At 41.0% G+C, this 18,412-nt stretch overlaps 1 protein-coding gene and 1 long non-coding RNA gene across 2 annotated transcripts; one reads left to right on the forward strand and one right to left on the reverse strand.

Moving 5' to 3' along the window:
• Nucleotides 1-1,744: 1,744 nt before the first annotated feature.
• On the reverse strand, nucleotides 1,745-4,668 carry LOC126928182 (uncharacterized). Its single transcript, XR_007716408.1, has 4 exons — nucleotides 4,529-4,668; nucleotides 2,248-2,483; nucleotides 1,944-2,045; nucleotides 1,745-1,869 (listed from the first exon to the last, which is right to left on the reverse strand). It is a non-coding gene; the product is annotated as an uncharacterized LOC126928182 (long non-coding RNA).
• Nucleotides 4,669-5,522: 854 nt separating this feature from the next.
• On the forward strand, nucleotides 5,523-17,404 carry LOC126928181 (uncharacterized). Its single transcript, XM_050744021.1, has 2 exons — nucleotides 5,523-5,997; nucleotides 16,836-17,404. The coding sequence occupies exons 1-2, from the start codon at nucleotides 5,778-5,780 to the stop codon at nucleotides 17,003-17,005; spliced, it is 390 nt and encodes a 129-aa protein (XP_050599978.1). The 5' UTR covers nucleotides 5,523-5,777; the 3' UTR covers nucleotides 17,006-17,404.
• The last annotated feature ends 1,008 nt before the right edge of the window (nucleotides 17,405-18,412 follow it).

Genomic DNA, 18,412 nt, shown 5'->3' on the forward strand with positions numbered 1-18,412 from the left:
ACTGCCGTGTATCAGCGCAGCTAATCGAGCAGCTTCAGCCATTCGCAAGAAAAAATTAAAAAAAGAAGGAAAGAGAGATTCTCTGATGAGGGTCGGTTATGTAACTTGGACAAGCATTACACGAAAGAGTCCAGGGAATGCAGGTCGTACTTGCAACTGTGGAACTTGCACGAGAGAAAAAAGCGGTGCAATTTTGATGGGCCCATACGTGCTCAGAAATTGTGTAAATGGCAGGGATTCGATTGCACAAACGTGTTTATCACTTCTATGACTATTACGGTGAAGGAGATCAGCCAGAAGTGATCCAGTCGTTATATCGCCTCACGATTTCCGTTCCAATCGACCGCGAAGGCGTCCAAGATTAATGGACACTATAAATTAAATCTAACGGAGGAAATTGAAATAGTTAAACCATTCTATTTATCGTTTTGAATATATGATTAAGCGGACGTAAACAAATGTGCGTTTCAGTGGCGATTTTCCGTGTTTAGTGAATCTATTTTAGACATGTATCTATATTTCAAGGTATAACTCGAGGAAAATAAATTGATCCTTTAAAGATAGATATAAGATTTTAAAGTTGGCAATAAGAAGTTAAGAAATTAGGAAATTTGTTGCACGTTGCTGAAATGTGACAAAAATTGAGTTGTTGGTAGCTAATGACAGAATGCAAAGTCAACATGACACTTGTTTATTGATTGCACGGAGATGTGTATGTATATATGTTACTTCCACCCCGAGAAAGCGAAGAAGGGGAGAAAGTTACGAGAAAATCATTGGCTTCCCGCGTGCGCCATCGCGTCGTCTATGAAGATACGAAGACAAACAGACATGAGCATCCTGTCCAACTACTTACACCTCACACCAAGTCGAACATAATTTACAGTACGTTCGTCTGTTGATTTATGATTTAAATTACCCGTGAGAGAGTACATTCGAAGACACTTAACGGAAAGAGACGTCCTGTAGCGGAAGTTCGCCATATCTCTTCACCATGAATTTCCCCGTACTTTGAAGAATAAAATGTAAATGACTAATTGAGAAAATGAAACAAGTTCCGAGCACGTGTCTTGAGTAAATAGAATTTCGAAAAAAAAATAAAAGTAAAAAGATATTCAATTCTTTGACGATTCTCCTAACGAAGTATGAGATTTTCAATTGTTGGCGTCGATAAAAAAAAATGGAACTAAATTGCAACTTACAGTTACATGTTGATGTCGCATGACAAACTTCCTTTTATAGAGTTGATGTTGCAATATGAATTTCGACGGTTGTTTCAAGTTTATTTGTAGACATTGGCAAAATGAAGTAAGTAGATGCTGTTTAGTGTAGGAAAAAGCAGATGTTTAGTGCAGATGGAACAGGAACTGCTAGATAATGTGGAAAGAAATATTCTAAAAAGTTCGAAATGATGCATGATATTTTAGATAAATATTTAAGTATATATGGAAATATATGTATTTTGATATGATAAAAGGTTTGTTGTGTATTACTGCATTATCGTATGAAGAATTTTTTGTCTTCACTACGATGATTAGAAAAATATGTAAAACGTATCCAACATAATTAAACAATTGGAAGCTTATAAAATAATATAAAAATAAATAAGAAGTGATATAGGTAGAAACAACATATATAAATACTGCTATCTTTTAAAATACTTGCAGTACAAAAATATGCTGAAACACGATATAATAAAAAATACTTTACTCTTCGATACAAAAGTAAAAATAAAAGAATGTAATTTTGCGTTTATGTACATCACTTTTCACAGCTCATTGTCCTTTTATTTACACCATCAATCGTTTCTTTCACCCAAGCACCAATTATTCACAATTATTGTTACGATATTTAGGAATATCAATGGAACTGCAACAAACAACATATTTGTGTTATATTTAAATTTATTATCAAACGAATTAAAATAATTTGTATGTAATTACTTCATGCCACCGTTCGTATGGACCTAATAAGGTTCAAAATTTGTGACTTTACTGTAGGAGGTTCTCCGAAGCCTTGAACATTTTGCCACGACGCCCAACCAACTGTAACAATGTTTAAACAAAAATTAAGTAATATATTCCAACATACAAGTAAAAACATATACATATGATTTATATATTTTTCATACTACGCGATATATGTAAATACAATAAATAACATAACCTACAAATTCTTCATTTCTATGCAGGGGAAAAGTTCAGTATAAAAGAATAATACAAACAAAAATATGATGATATTGTGTACCTTTTGCAAGAAATCTTTCTTCGTTTAAATCGCAGATCGCATTCAAACACAACACAGTCGCTTCAAAAAGTGTCCAAAGTGTAAACGCCACATTATATCGATATGATGAATGATAACATTGAGAATATCACGCAGCGCCACTATCGTAGGGAAAGGTAAAACAGCTTCATACGCATCAAACAATCAATTTGTATTGATTAGGAACCGTCCTGCCATCTTCCGTGTTCAGATGGAAACTAGCAATTAAGAAAGTGGCGTTATGCGGGAAATTTGAATTAAAATTTATTTTTACTATGTCAAAATATATTTAGAGTAATCTCGAGCGATTTAAATATCGCTCGAGATTCCAAAAATAAGATAATCTTGGATTTCATCGATAACGTTTTACAAATGCTTGCAAAAATAGTACTATATGGAAACTAAGAGCCTTAAAACGATATTCGAAAGAATCGGTAGACTTTACAAGTAACTTAACAACGCGATAATACAACGGATGGTTGGGAGCATTATTCTATTTATAATAATTGAACGACAAAGCGCACCTTCTTGGCACTAACGCTTTTGGAACAGGAGTACGAGTGTTTCTAGACGATTCGACGCTCTCTTCTCAATTGAGTTACGTTAACGATTCATGTGTGCCGATTTAGTTATAGAACTTAGAGTTCATTTCATGCTACCCTCGATCGTTCATGACCTCTATCATCATTTTATCACGCGCCGTTCGAGGCACACGTTTATCACGTGTAAGGAAATTCGTGGATTTTAATATTCTGATATCGTTTTGCGTATGCAAAGAAAAGTCGGAATCTTCCATATCGTGATGAAAGTCACGGACGTATTTGACGTGTGCAAAAATCTTTCTTGTTTGTAGACGATAAGTATTCAGCAAAAGCTATGCTAACTCACAGCCTCGAACAAGTGTTGTATTACTGCAAAAAATTGCAACACAGACTAAACTCGCGTCGGCGGAAAGTATGCGTGAATCACGTGTACCAAATGTCACGTTTATGCAACTGTAGAAAATATTGCATTATACTAGGTTTAAAAAAAAGTTTGAGACAAAACTATCATTAATTTCAGGAAAAATTTCCAACCTGTACAATGCACGTTTTATTTGGCAACAAGACAATATAGGAAAATTGTTCCAAAGCCAATGTTTCCTCGACTAATTTAGATCTTCCACGAATTCATTCAAATCATTCATCATCCCCTAACAGATAATAATATTCTTCATATACAACGATAACGACTGCCTTAATTTTAGCTATCTATATAAATCACAAGATACTCTGATTCATTTCTCCGATAATTACGCAAATCGTATGATTACAGATCTTCTGTCACATAAAAATGTGTACTTTTCAATAAACTAGACGCAGCAATAAACATACATTATAATCAAACTTAGAGAATCAATACTAAGAAATCGTATGATTCAAATCCACATCAGTGTGCGAACTATTTCCATAATTTATGCCGTATTAGACTGTACCTGCTGCAATTTCACAGGGTAATAACGCGTTACCATTCACCGACTGAATTAAATGACGCTGAATGTGAAGTACACGAGTCTGACCGCTCATGTTCGCTAAATATCATCGGAGAAATAGAAGAAACAAACGTGGACTTTGGTCGGTTAACGAACGAAGAAAAATGAGAAGGTCGATTTGTGAACGTTAGATACCGATCAAAGCAAATATTATTTCAATCGTCGCATAATTGCAAAAGAAATGATATTCAAAGCTTGCATCTTTTCATCCAAGTAGATTGTAAATAATTATCATTTGTTATTGCAATCCTGTTTTCAGTCCGAATCATGTATTATCTAATCTATTGCCTGCAATAAATAATACTTGGGTGACGTCGAAACTGTTACCCAGGAAGCAAGAGTAAAATGCTTAAGCCGTGCAATTATGAATTACGTGATACGTTACGGTAACAATTTATGAGGCATAAGGTCCAATGATGGAACGAGAGGAAAGAATGATTCTGGTATCAGTTCGTGTGAACTGAAGGCGTGTACAATTGTACACTTAAGAACGAAATTCTATGTTGTCATCGTTTCAAGAATTAATACGTTAATGGTCCAAATTAGACTAGTTTTTATAATACAATGTCTAAGTAATGTCTATAATAATGTCTAAGTAAAGCGATTATAGTTAATCGACCAAAATAAACGTAAAGAGCACTATAACGGTGATTCGAATTTGGTGGAACGTAGCTCGCGTCTGTCGAAATTATAGTTTAGACATTGTACGATGTTATATAATAAAGATTCTACCAGATTCCTCCATGACCGCTGTTGATATTTTCACGCAGATTTGTAAAATATTATGTAAAAAGTCGCATTGTCTAAGGTTGCAGTGGCCCAGTAAATATCGACGTTTTGTCCTCAAACGTAAATACATTCGACGTGTCCCCAATATGATTGCTGTATACTAGTAGTGGGGTAAGCGAATCGTTGATTGGCCAGTTTCAACAGAGGGAGCCTACCAGGTCCGGATCGATGTTGCTAAAAGCTGCAGCAAATGGGGGAATATCAGTCGCTAGTACCACCTCGATCTGACTAGAGACGACCGTTTTCACTTCACAATTTTACTTCGTTTTCACTTTGACTTTTAAACACTTTCGTATAACTTCAGTTACAGAACGTTAGGCGGATTTGCACGCAACATACAGTGAACAAAACATCAACAAACGCAGAGATTAGAATCAGACAATAGAGAGTCGGCAGTTATATTCGAAGGTCTTTGGTGGATAAAATTAATCTGGTAAACCGGTTGTACGAGAACTGATTCTGCAGAGGCAACTCCACAGATTGTCCGTGTGAAACCACGTTGTCGTGAGCGGTAAAGGGAGAGAAAAGGAGCTAAAAAGGGTAAGGAATACCTTACATATAAATATACATAACCAAAGCAGAGTTGAAGTGGTGGCGAGAAGGGAACACCAGTGTGCTGGAAAACGGTGAGGCAGCACCGTGACTATGTAAACTACTAGGATATACTTGTGGCAGCGCGTGCGCAGAGTCGGGCAACGTCTGTATCGACAATATTTATAAAGGTACATCGTAACGTGATAGATAGATCGTCGACGATCAAACAATCAAGTGAATCGAGGGTAAAAGAAGATTTAACCAAAGAAGAGGACAAAATCGGAGAACTGGGCTTTTCTTCGAGCATAGGCAAAGAAGCACGCAAACTGGCTCCAGAGGTGAGGATCAAGCAAATTGGAATGAGGGAGGACCTGTTGTCCATAATACGGCACACAAGTAGCGATCATTTTTCGGAAGGACTCTAGTCGAAGATTGAGCAGCAAAACGGGTAAAAAGGAGACTAGCAATAGACCACTGTTTCCGAGTATTTTATACAAATAGAGGGCTCTTGTTTGCTGGATATTTCAAGCAAAAGCGTTACCAGGATCACTTTCATTCTCTTCCTGTAATTATCGACTTCTCGACTGGTCTACCTGATGACTTGTGTTTTCCTGAAGGGAAACCAAAGACCCCAATTTGAATAGTTCACCGTCGGGTTATGCCCTGGGTTGCCGCTTGTCTCGACCTGTTGGCGGCACCGATTCTGGGTTACTGTCTGGCCGTGAGGAAACTTGCACTGCAAGCCGGCTTTTTCCAAGAAGAAACGAACAAATCGATCGTAACACAAGCGGTGAACGCGATCAATACGTCGACTATACAAAAGGAGACTGCGCCGTGCGCTGATACGATGGCACCAAGCGTCGAAGAACAGCGCCAAGGTAAATCGATTAAATGGAACACTAGTAATATGAGTTTCATCTAATTGATATTATTTACTCGTACAATCACAACATGTTCGATATATTCGATAGGTGACGATGTTATTGAATAGCAATTCAATCGGTAATCAGGTTGCGAAACATTCGATGGGAAACGTTATTTATTTCTTATCTATCGAAAACGAAAGCATCGGATTACTGTGCGTTATGCAATGCAACAGTCGTCATAAAAAATTGCATGGAAATGCAATATGCAAACGAAATTAAAAAATGCCACCTGCGGAAATACCGGATGAAATAATGGCTTTTTTCATCGTTTGTTTTTCTCATTGAAACGCATTACGCTTTTTCGCTCGTTCTCTTTGAATTTCTCGATTCGTGTCAGCTAGATCTTTAGCTATTACACCGAAATTACCACGAAACCAGGCCACGGTTTCACGAATCTGTGATCTCCACTTGTAATAGGAGTGGTGACTATAAATAAAACACGATTTAAATAGATATCCGTGTCGTATGTTCGAAACGCGTGCGACGAATGAAAATTCAGCATGTAACAAATAACTTAAAATTGATAAACTTGTTGTTTTCATTCAGAGCACGGTGGTTTCTTATCAAAAGTTTCGTTTCTTTTTTCTATATCTCAGTAACTAAACGATCGTACCAGGTCCCACGAGTATCTCATCTTATCAAACTCAAGTGCTTTCGAATTTTATAAAGCTTCAATAATTTAAGCTCCTCTCTATCGTAAAATTCTGACAAGAGTTTTCGAGTACGATGAGTTCCAGAAATTATTTTGTTTTATCTAGTTCAAGTAGCTGTCAGTTCAATTTTTCTTTTTCCTTTTTTTTTTTTTTTTTAACGAAATTCTTTGGCAAATTTGGTGAAATGCGATGTAGTGGTAGCTGACGTTACAGCGCATGTTCCAATGCAACAAAATGGTTTTCTCCACAAGACCGATTATTGATTTTCTGCCACTGAGCTTGTTCTTATCCTGCGCATGACAGCATATGGAAATGACCGTGATGAATCTTCGCGAAGACGTAACGCAATTTTCATAATTAATTACTGTATTCTGACGTTACAAATTTCATTGCCATTTGTTCATAGATAAATAAATATTATCGACACGATATTCCATGGAATAATTTAGTATTCACGCATACGTTGGTAGCCGTAGCGTGGCGAGAGTACATGCGTTGTTACAATTCAACGCTTGAATAATAAATCGAGTGACGACACGTTTCAGGTCAACGTACCAACGGTTAAAGCTGGTTTCATGGGGATTCTCGATAGGTGATAGTACATCGTTCGGTATACGCGAATGATCGGTATTGATCGTGTATCGCGTGCAACAGTTTGGTAAATACGACACTCGAAGCTGCACTTTGAATTATAAAACAATATACATACATCGGTATATAATCCGATTGTTTGGGTTGAAAAACTTCCGTTTTCAATACGTTTTATTTTTCAAAGCGAAACGTGCGATTCGTTTGTATAGTCTATAAACGTGCATCGAAGCTCTTTTATCCACGGATCAAGGGGTCTAATTCGTAATTATTTTGTTGACACGCGTTAAGTCGAGAAAAACAGACACGCAAATAAAAATGAAGACAGATATCGCGAACGACGAAATCGTTTCGTGGCGTACGTGCTTTTGCTTATGGTAAAAAATCTACTCAGAGATTCGTTAAATTAGTCCAAATGTAATGACCTTTATCGCTTTTCGACCTTCGATTATTAGGCACAAGGGCATGCCGATTCGAAACAACACGCGATAACGCATATTTCTATCGCCATGTCGAATTTCGTGAACTCAGACAATTCGATAATTCTTACTCCATTTCAATTTTTTATATTGTAAACAACGAGTTAATTATAACGTTACAGACAGGTCGTCGTACGTATTTTCGTACTTGAACTTTAATCCTGTTTTGTACTTTCATTCTATACACCGCAATATATTGCGTACGATTACATATCGATTACGAACGACTACACGATATATTACATAAATTATCGCATGACATATAGAGTTTTAGAAAATATAGCAATCAAATACGTAGATCACGGATATTTATACGGTTCTGAGAAATATAGAAAAATCCAAATAATTACACAATCATATAAAACGTATATAAAAATATGAAGATGTTTGAAAAGTTCGCAACATTTCCGAGAATTGATAAGCTCTGTAATCGATTGCGATAAAATTTGAAGGGGTTAATTTATACCTTTTAGAGATTTCATAAATTTAATTTATATGAAGCAGTATTGTATTTTATATTCGATAGAATGTCAATTCTACGAAAATACATTTTATTTGAATTTCACTACGAACTTTTCAAATATATGAACTATAAAATTACTACATTTAGCGAGTGAAACAAATATTTCGCATGAATATCCGTATTCCAAAAATGAGAATAGAATAAGTCAGAATGTCGAACAAACAAAAAACAAAGTTTGTTGTTGAGATTAATACCGCGAAAGAAGCGGCAGTCGCAAAAGTGTAGTCAAAAGCTCTCGTGCATGAAGAGAGAATTCTAAATATAAAGTTCACCAACGCTCGGTTTTTAACGTGGAACCCAACAGGAAGGCGTCAGTACTCAGTTGAAATTCGCACTCTGAAGCTCGCGAATTCGTCTAGCCGGTTGTGTCATTGAAACGCATTTTTTATTATTGATTCGTCATTAGTTGATTGTCGAACAGTGTTGTTAACGATACATTGTAAAGAACATGTGTGTGATCGGTAAGGATTATTCTTCCATCGATCAATAGTGAAAACGATTTTAATCTAAATGTACGGGTAAAAAGCAGAATGCTCATGCAAATTGTTTCAACCGTTCGCGGAGAGACGCGATCGCTGGATAACGCGTCAACGAGAGTCGTAAATTCTCGTTACGATTAAACAATCGACGCCACGAACTGATTGATCCCCTATTTCTATTACGAGAATAGAGGTGGTTAGGTTTGAGTGTATATGTAACAACTATACTGGGTTGGTTGATAAAAGATTAATAAAAATAACGAAACAACAAGTTCAGTCAAAGATCAACAATTAAAAACGAAAAAGATAACAGTCAAGGTTTGTTTAGCGGTATGCTTATAACGAGACCTATCGCACTTCGCAGCTTGAGACAGGCGTTATGTGCTAGATTCGATTCAATGTGTAACGTTCGACGTGTCACAAGGAACTAGCCGACTTTAGATGATTTCTTTGTCTCATTTTTAAGACGACCCCCACTCTACTTAGGTCACGCCACCGTTCGCGCCTATGATCACGTATGTCTATTCTTGCGTGGAAAACGTAACGGACGAAATTCGACGTTTCGAAAACTCGCTGCTTGGCGACAGCTATGCGCTCGTCGATACATTGTATATGATCCGGCGGTCAGATAAAGCGATCTGACTGCGACATTGTAGGGCCGCGAGCGACGGTTAGAAAATACAGCCTGTGGTAAGCCTCGTGGCGTAACATCCTCCCCCCGTTGAGAGGGTACCGATCAAATGATATGGTGTGGAGTCAGGTGCGTCGCTGGCGGATCTCCTTCGCTCCGTGTGGGTGGTCGGACTCGTTTGGATCTGGGTGAATGGGTAAGGGGACCAGTCTTTTGACGCCACGATCCAGGGTAGTTGTTGCCGTCTGCACGGTAGCGGTCCGTATGATTCCGTCGACTCCTCTTGGATGGGCCTTGATCACGCGGCCCAAAGGCCATTGCATGGATGGTACGTTATCCTCCCTGAGGACTACAACGGTGCCTTCTCGGATGTTGTGACTGCCCTTGCTCCATTTGTTTCGGATGTTCAGCTCGTTCAGGTACTCTCGATGCCAGCGGCGCCAGAAATGTTGCTTGACCCTTTGAATGTGTTGCCAGCTGGAGAGACGATTGGATGGAGTGTCCTGGAAATCTCGTTCTCGAAAGCTTGTTAATGCATCTCCGATGAGGAAGTGACCGGGAGTAAGGACAAGAAGATCGTTTTGGTCAGATGATATTGGAGTCAGAGGACGGGAGTTGTGGATAGACTCGATTTGAATGATGAGTGTGTTAAAGTTTTCAAATCTTAAGAGCTCGTTACCTGCGACACGTCTGAGATGTCGTTTGAAGGACTTCACCGCAGCCTCCCACAACCCGCTAAAGTGAGGTGAGTTGGGAGGAATGAAGTGCCATTCGATCCGTCGATCGGCTAAAAAGGACTGAACTTTTACATTATGATCGTCGGACTGCAGGAGGTTTCGGAGCTCTCGTAATTCGTTGTTGGCGCCAACGAAGTTGGTACCGTTGTCAGAATAAATTGTTACACAGAATCCTCGGCGAGCGATGAATCTTCGCAGAGCAGCAATGAAGGCCTCGCTAGTGAGATCGGTGACCAGCTCGAGGTGGACTGCTTTAACTGCAAGACATACGAAGATTGCTACATATACCTTGATTTTGCGTCGGTTGCAATCCTTTCGTTTCTTGATGTAGAACGGTCCGCAATAATCAATTCCGACGTTGGTAAATGGACGAGATTCCGTTATCCGTGCAGCTGGAAGGTCGCCCATTACGTAATCCACTGGAGGTGGATTGGCTCGGCAGCAACGTACGCACTTCTTCAGCGTGCTCCAAACTTGACTACGGCCGTCGATAGGCCAATAAGGTCTCCTTAAGGCATATAAGGTAGCTTGAGTTCCGGAGTGGAGATTTAGGAGGTGTTCATGCTCGATAATGAGTGCTGTAACTGAGGATTTGGGTAGAATGATTGGGTGTTTCCGAGTGAAGGGCATTGGTGAGTGACTGAGTCGGCCTCCGACTCGCAATATCTCGTCCTTGTCCAGAAATGGATTGAGTCGTTGCAGCTTCCCCTTCACTGCAGAATTTCGATCTGTTCGGAGAGTACGTATTTCATCTGGAAAATAGCAGAGCTGTAACAATTTGACCAATTTGTTATGCGCATTGGTTAAATCATGTGTGGTTAGAGGTCCCCCCGGATCCTGTTTTCGTCTCCATCGGAGGCAACGAGCGGCAATTCTTATCAGCTTGGGCCAAGAAGAAAATCTCTCCAGTAGACTGTGGTCAAGTGGAGTCACGGACAGACATGTTGCCTTCTTCTGCTCTGGTATTTCAGCTAATGGTACCGGGTTCCACGTCGGCCAGTATTTTTCAGGTTGTTGGAGCGTTTCCGGTCCATGTTGCCAAATGGTTGATCGCAGGAAGTCTTCGCGTGATTGGCCTCGAGATATGAGATCTGCAGGGTTATCGGTAGTGGGAATGTGGCGCCAATCGGAGGTGTGAGTCTTCTGTTGAATCTCTGTCACACGATTCGCGACGAAGGTTTTTAGCGTATGGGGTGATGTATTAATCCAATGTAGAACGATTGTAGAATCAGTCCAGTAAACGGTCCGAGAAATGTTGCTTGGTAAGGCTTGAAGGACTGTAGTGGCCAATGATGTGAGAAGAAGTGCTCCACACAGTTCCAGCCTTGGAATGGTTTGTGATTTGAGTGGAGCCACCTTTGACCTTGCAGTGAGGAGTCGTGTCCAGACATGACCATCCGGAGTGATAGTGCGAAGGTAGACACATGCCCCATACGCCCTTTCGCTGGCGTCGCAGAATCCGTGTAATTCAATTTCCGTTGCGGTCTTGATTATAGTTTTACGTGGAAACTTCACGTTATTTAGCAAAGGTAGCTGTGAATAATATTTTCTCTTTTCTGTGTGTACGTCAGCCGGAAGAGACTCGTCCCAGTCAAGTTTTAAAGTCCAAAGTCGTTGGAGCAACATCTTAGCGCGAACGATCACTGGTGCCAGTAATCCAAGAGGGTCGTAGATCTTGGCAATTTCGGAGCTGATTGTTCTCTTCGTAATTCGAGAGGCGGTAGGATTGATTTTGACGGAATATAGGATCGAATCGTCAAAGGAATTCCAAACAACACCCAGAGTTTTGAAAGTTTGCGATTCGCCTAGTCGCAGCTTATCGTTTATGTCCTGCTCGGAAAGTCCTCGTAGCAGTTCCCGGTCGTTCGCTGCCCATTTTCGAATGTTTAAGCTGGCTAGTTTAAGCAATTCTATGAGCTCCGTTCTCAGTGATTGTGTCTCGTCCTTTGTATCAGCTCCTGTGAGAACATCGTCGACGTAGAAGTCTCGCTGTAAGACCATCGCTGCTCGTGGGTATCGATGACCCTCGTCGTCTGCCAGTTGTTTGAGGCACCGAATGGCTAGATAGGGGGCCGCTGACAGCCCGCATGTCACTGTGTTAAGTTGATATATGTCAACTTCTCCATCAGAGTTGCGCCACAAAATTTGTTGGAATTTCCGATCCTCTGGACGCACAAGAAATTGTCGATACATTTTTTCGACATCGCCTGTAATGACGTACTGATGAGAACGAAATCTTAAAAGGATAAGAAATATGTCGTCTTGTAGTTTCGGTCCGTATGAAGTACGTCGTTTAATGAAACTCCGGTGGTGGTTGGTGCAGATCCGTCAAACACAACTCGGAGTTTTGTAGTCCGGCTGGATTCTTTGATCACGCCGTGATGTGGCAGAAAATATCCGTCGTCCGTGCAGTGGTCCGTGGTAATCTTCGTCATATGTCCTAATTCCAAGTATTCTTCTATTACGGCGTGTTAGTCGGCTTCGAATTGTTTGTCTCGTTGGAATCGACGGCAGAGGGAAGTGAGTCGCTTCATTGCCATGGCTTTCGAGGATCCAAGCGGAGGAGTTGTTTCGTTGAATGGGAGAGCGACAACGTATCGCCCGTCGTTGATGCGTTGAACGTGATTTCGAAAGTGCTCCTCGCACTGTCGTTCCGTTTCCGAAATGTGTGCGGTGGGCGGTCCCTCGTCGATTTCCCAAAAACGGGCGAGGTCCACCTGTAAAGCCGTCGTGGAGGCGTGAAATGCGTATGCTAATGAGTCCGATGACCCATCCGAATCGCGTTTTTTGCAGACGCAAGTCGGGCCCGTTTGCTTGACTGATATCAAGTTGGCCGACACAGAGTGATGCTAGTGTTGGTCCGGCGCTCAACAATATTTCGATCGGAGCAGGTCTATGGAATCTTGGATCGGCTAATTGGAGATTCCTAGGTATCTGTATCGTTGAGCGATCTACGGGTTGATTTGGGACCCAAGACGCGATAGTCGGTATGATTAGAAACGTCAAGTTGCGTTCGTATGTGCCGTCAATGGAGGTGATCGTGGCCGTGATGTAGCGTTTCGAGGTCGTCGATAACGTGTTGAGTGTTCCGATTGGGACCGAACATTTCCGTTGGTTGAGTTTTAATGAGTTAGCGAGTCTTTCGGTGATAAAGTTCATGCTAGAGCCGGTGTCTAGCAGAGCTCTACAACGAAATGGTTGAATTTCATTGTTCAAGATGTTGACCTGTGCTGTGACTAACAAATGGTGCTGCAATGATTCAGAAGGAAGCGAGGTCAATGAGTCCGTTTTCTGTGGTTCGGTCCCTAGCAGAGTCGTCTGATGACGTCATTGTTTTCCTTGTCGATTAGGACTGGACGATATAGTCGATCCCGAAGCCGCCGTTCGCGACAACCGAGATTCGCGTTTCGGAGATGTTCGCGGAGACGTTCGGGGAGACGCTCGGCGAGACGCTCGGGGAGATGCTCGGGGAGACGTTCGGGGAGACGAGGATGTGCGTCTCGAACGATGTGAGGAACGCGGGGTCGGTGAACTAGGCGAAGATCTACCGTTGGATGATCGGTCGCTCGACGATCGACCGCTTGATGTTCGGTTGACACGTGTTCGTGGTTTGCTACGCCCATGGTCTTGATGCAGATACGTGTGGTGTCGCTGTCTACAGATGCGATATGACCCCGCGGAGCATTGAGTAAGAGCGACGTCTAAACAATTGGTACAGAGCGACGCCCTTTTGGCGATTTCCAGGCGTTCTTTGGGCGACTTCGCTTTGAAGACATGACAATTCCATAATTCGTGTTGTCCGTGGCAGTTCGGACAAACCAACGTATTATGTGTAGTTATGAATGTATAATTTCGCGGCGCGTTCGGTCGCCGACGGTCGTGTTGATCGGACGCCCTTTTTTTTGACGGTTGATGCTGAACACGTTCTATCGCCATTCGTCCGTGTTTTCAGAAAATCTACCAAGTGCGTGTATGACGACAGTTTCTTGTCCGGTAGTTGTATGTTGCCATTTGCGAATGATGGCTGAGGGTAGCTTCGACGTGAAAAGCTTTAAGAGAACGGCGTTTGACGTGACTGGGCCCCCGAGTTTTTCTAACGCTTGGAGATTTACCTTGACTGTCTCGATAAGATCATCTATAGCTTCGGGTGTTTCCTTAGTTATCCTCGGATAGTCGAAATCAAGTCCCAGTGACGCATACAGATTTGACGGTGGCAGTCGAATTTTTCTTTAAGAACGTCAATGGCGATTGCGTAATTTGCCTCGGTGATGGCTAATGATTGTATGCTTCGCGCGGCCCATCCAGTCAGGGCTGATCGGAGATGATAAAATTTCTGAACCGGTGTTAAATGTTCATTTTGATCTATCGTTGACGAGAAGGAATCGTAAAATGACTGCCAATCCTCGAGGGCGCCGTCAAATGTAGGTATCCGAACCTCCGGTAGTTTAAGCGAAGCAGACTCGCGACCGGCGGCTGATTCACCGCTTGTCGATTGTGACGGCGTACTTCGTCGTATATTGATCGATTGTTTAGTTATTCGGCGTTGTAGTTTTTCGTATTCTTCCGCTAGTTCAATGCCGCGCGCGATCTCTCCCTTGTCTATAGCTACGATCTGGTTTTGTAAGCCACGGAGTTCCGTCTCGTAGGTTTCTAGACGATCTTTAATTTGTATCAAGTCGATCTCTTCCGGACAGCCTGATTGTTCGATGTCGTCCAGTTTTTTTGCGAAGCGTGTAAACTGGGCGATATAGTAGCCCCGGCGTCGACGCAAGGTGGCGAGTTCGTTTCCGGTTGCCATTATTTGTTATGTAATTGAGAGTGAACTCGTTTGAACTTACTTCTGTTGGCGATTGTCCACTTTGCGGCAGGAGGCTGTGTGGTTGCGTTTCAACCACCGAATTATACCTCTTCAAAGGTGACGACCCTTTACGTTACTGACCTCGCTGGGGTAGTAACGCTTCCGCTGCTAGATGTGTTGGGTTCACGTGGCACTGTATGGTAGTGGGTGTCACTGGCGTGCACTTTTCACTTGACACTGAATCCGGCTCGAAGGACCAAATGTTTCAACCGTTCGCGGAGAGACGCGATCGCTAGATAACGCGTCAACGAGAGTCGTAAATTCTCGTTACGATTAAACAATCGACGCCACGAACTGATTGATCCCCTATTTCTATTACGAGAATAGAGGTGGTTAGGTTTGAGTGTATATGAACAACTATACTGGGTTGGTTGATAAAAGATTAATAAAAATAACGAAACAACAAATTCAGTCAAAGATCAACAATTAAAAACGAAAAAGATAACAGTCAAGGTTTGTTTAGCGGTTTGCTTATAACGAGACCTATCGCACTTCGCAGCTTGAGACAGACGTTATGTGTTAGATTCGATTCAATGTGTAACGTTTGACGTGTCACAAGGAACTAACCGACTTTAGATGATTTCTTTGTCTCATTTTTAAGACGACCCCCACTCTACTTAGGTCACGCCACCGTTCGCGCCTATGATCACGTATGTCTAATCTTGTGTCATGTAGAATAAAAAGCAGGGGGGCTCGAACGAAAAGAAAAAAATTAAGGTAACAAAAAAAACAAGAGAATTTATTTCTTGTATTCTGTATTTACACTGACTGCGATTTTGTTCTGAGCTCCAGCCGTGACTTGCCAAGACTGAAGCTCTTACAATTTTGACTTTCGGTAACATCTGTTTCTTCTTTGTTTGTCATCCCTCAATATCCCCACTACCCTGTAGGCGTACGTGACTGTTGTCACACTTCTAGGACATTCGGTGGAAGGACCGTTAGGATACAGATGACTCATTAGGCACTTCGGCGATATACATTGCCGCCAAGGCCGCCACATCTCTATCTCCATCATCGGTCCATCGGATTTGAAGTATGCCGGTCGTGACACTTGCGTGGAAAACGTAACGGACAAAATTCGACGTTTCGAGAACTCGCTGCTTGGCGACAGCTGTGCGCTCGTCGACACATTGTATATGATCCGGCGGTCAGATAAAACGATCTGACTGCGACATTGTAAGGCCGCGAGCGATGGTTAGAAAATACAGCCTGTGGTAAGCCTCATGGCGTAACACAAATGTTGCACGCAATATAATGCTCGCGTATATCTTTCATTTTCACTTTTACGTTCATTGTTTCCTAGAAACCTAAATATTTCATTCGACGAAAACAAAATAAAAATTTAAAACATCTTGCTCATAGCGCGCGAGAAAGAGTTCTTTTGTGAATCGAAGATGCGTCGGAGGGAAACGATAATTTTCTCACTAATTTCATTCTTACTGTTATACGATCACATTGTTCGATTTTCTATCGAATTATGTCACATACGTTCACATTGTTAACGATCATTCGACTGTTGGCTGGCTTAACAAACTAACTTGGCACCGGGTCAGATCTATCATAGCCGTTTGGGTGCATCTTCTAAAATTAGTCGTTATTATTATATTATTATACACATAAAAATAACCGGATGCTACAATGAAATGCCTTAGAAAATATCTGACTTCTATCGTAATCGCGTATTGGCGTTGTTAAATTTGTTCACGATCTGTACATTTATACTCGCGTCTTTGTTGCACAATCCTTTGTCTCCTTGATGTTTATCACTGGCCATACGTCTACACATCAAGCATGTGAAAATGCAATTAATTACACGAGTATCATAGATTCTGTTGCTTTCAGAACCCAAGGATAATATCAAGGATAAAATCAATAAGGACGTCGGGGATAATGAAGTCTCCCCGAAAATTCTCAGGGGTTGTAATCGCGATGTGCGGTTTACCAGGTCGTGGAAAAAGCCAAGTGGCACAACGCCATTCGCGCAGACTCAACTGGAACGGCGATTCCACTAAAGGTTGGGAATTCTGTTTTGTTTACTGCCAATTGCTACACTTAAAAACGAAACCTGTTCATTAAATCATATTAGTCATCTTAAATAAGCGGCTTCGTAGTATTATTTCCATTCGACCAACAATTATCTGTGTTTCTTCTTTTTTTCTTTTTTTACTTCCTATTTTGTGGTTGTATTATGTGTACAAGTCACGTGTTTGATCATTAATTCGTTATTTTTCCCGTTTTTGTTTTCAACACGGTCGTTAAGAGGATTTATTACATACGCTAAATAGACTTGTTACGTAAATCAACATTTGCGGCGCTTTGAACAAATTTTAATTTCTATTTTGTAATATATTACATTGTGCTCTTCCTAGTTTTTACATTATTTCATTAACATTATTCATTAACATAAAAAGACATTATTTCATATTGTTCCTTTGTGAAATGCTAAATAATTGTTCTATATTTCATGTATAAATAAAACTATTCTTATATATTTTATACTGCATTAATTTCGTCATACCATTGTAGTAACGATGGTAATAATAAAAAATTTATAACTATTGATAAATAGTTATAATTAATTGCTAATAAAAAATAATTATTCAAATTATGTATTGCTACTAATCTTGGGGCGCCGGTCACCGGTGATCTTGATGATACCACGGCCAAGTTGAGTGCCGGCCACCGGTGACCCTGTCACGTAAAATAAGAAAGAAATTTAAAGGAAAGAAGAAAACTTTATTTTTTCCTCGTTTATACACTTCTGAACTCTAGCCGTGGCCGTTCGGGACTGAGGCTCTTACAATATTTTCTTACTCTCGGTGACATCTGTTTCTTCTTTTGTTTTTCATCCTTCATTATCCCCACTACCCTGTAGGCGTACGTGACTGTTGCTACGCTTCTAGAACATTCGGTGGAAGGACCGTTAGGACATAGATGAACCCTCAGGTACTCCGGCAATATACATTGTCGCCAAGGTCGCCATGTGTAATGTTCAAGTATCGGCTGTCTGGAGAATGTTTAGAAGTGGTCGCCTAAGGTGACGTCAGGGCAAAAGAGTTTGGGGTTACACTCCCCCCTCCTTAGAATGAACTTAGTCCTCGAAGATAGATGGATAGATAGATTCCTTTTCCTCTTTAAGATAGATGGGTGAAATTTTGCCTTGGGTGTTTCCAGGTCGAAGGTTACTTGTGAATCGTTGCTGGTGCTGGGCACAGGTAGAATCGGGGTGAATATGTTGATAGGTGCCGGGTTGATTGGCATCGGAGCGCTGGCTGATGGATTGTTATTTGTCGTGTTTCGCTTGATTTTACAACAGAATAAATGAAAATACAATTTCGGCATTCCTATTTTGTTGAGAAAGTATAAGCATATGAGAGCAATGGATAAATATCCTATAATTTGTAATATAGATATTCCCC

The sequence above is a fragment of the Bombus affinis genome, unplaced genomic scaffold (assembly GCF_024516045.1).
Source record: "Bombus affinis isolate iyBomAffi1 unplaced genomic scaffold, iyBomAffi1.2 ctg00000632.1, whole genome shotgun sequence".
Lineage (NCBI taxonomy): Eukaryota > Metazoa > Arthropoda > Insecta > Hymenoptera > Apidae > Bombus > Bombus affinis.

Coding starts and splice junctions, on each gene's coding strand:
- LOC126928181 (XM_050744021.1), top strand. CDS start 5,778: ATGCCCTGGGTTGCCGCTTGTCTCGACCTGTTGGCGGCACCGATTCTG. Junction 5,998..16,835: donor CGTCGAAGAACAGCGCCAAG/GTAAATCGATTA, acceptor TGTTGCTTTCAG/AACCCAAGGATAATATCAAG.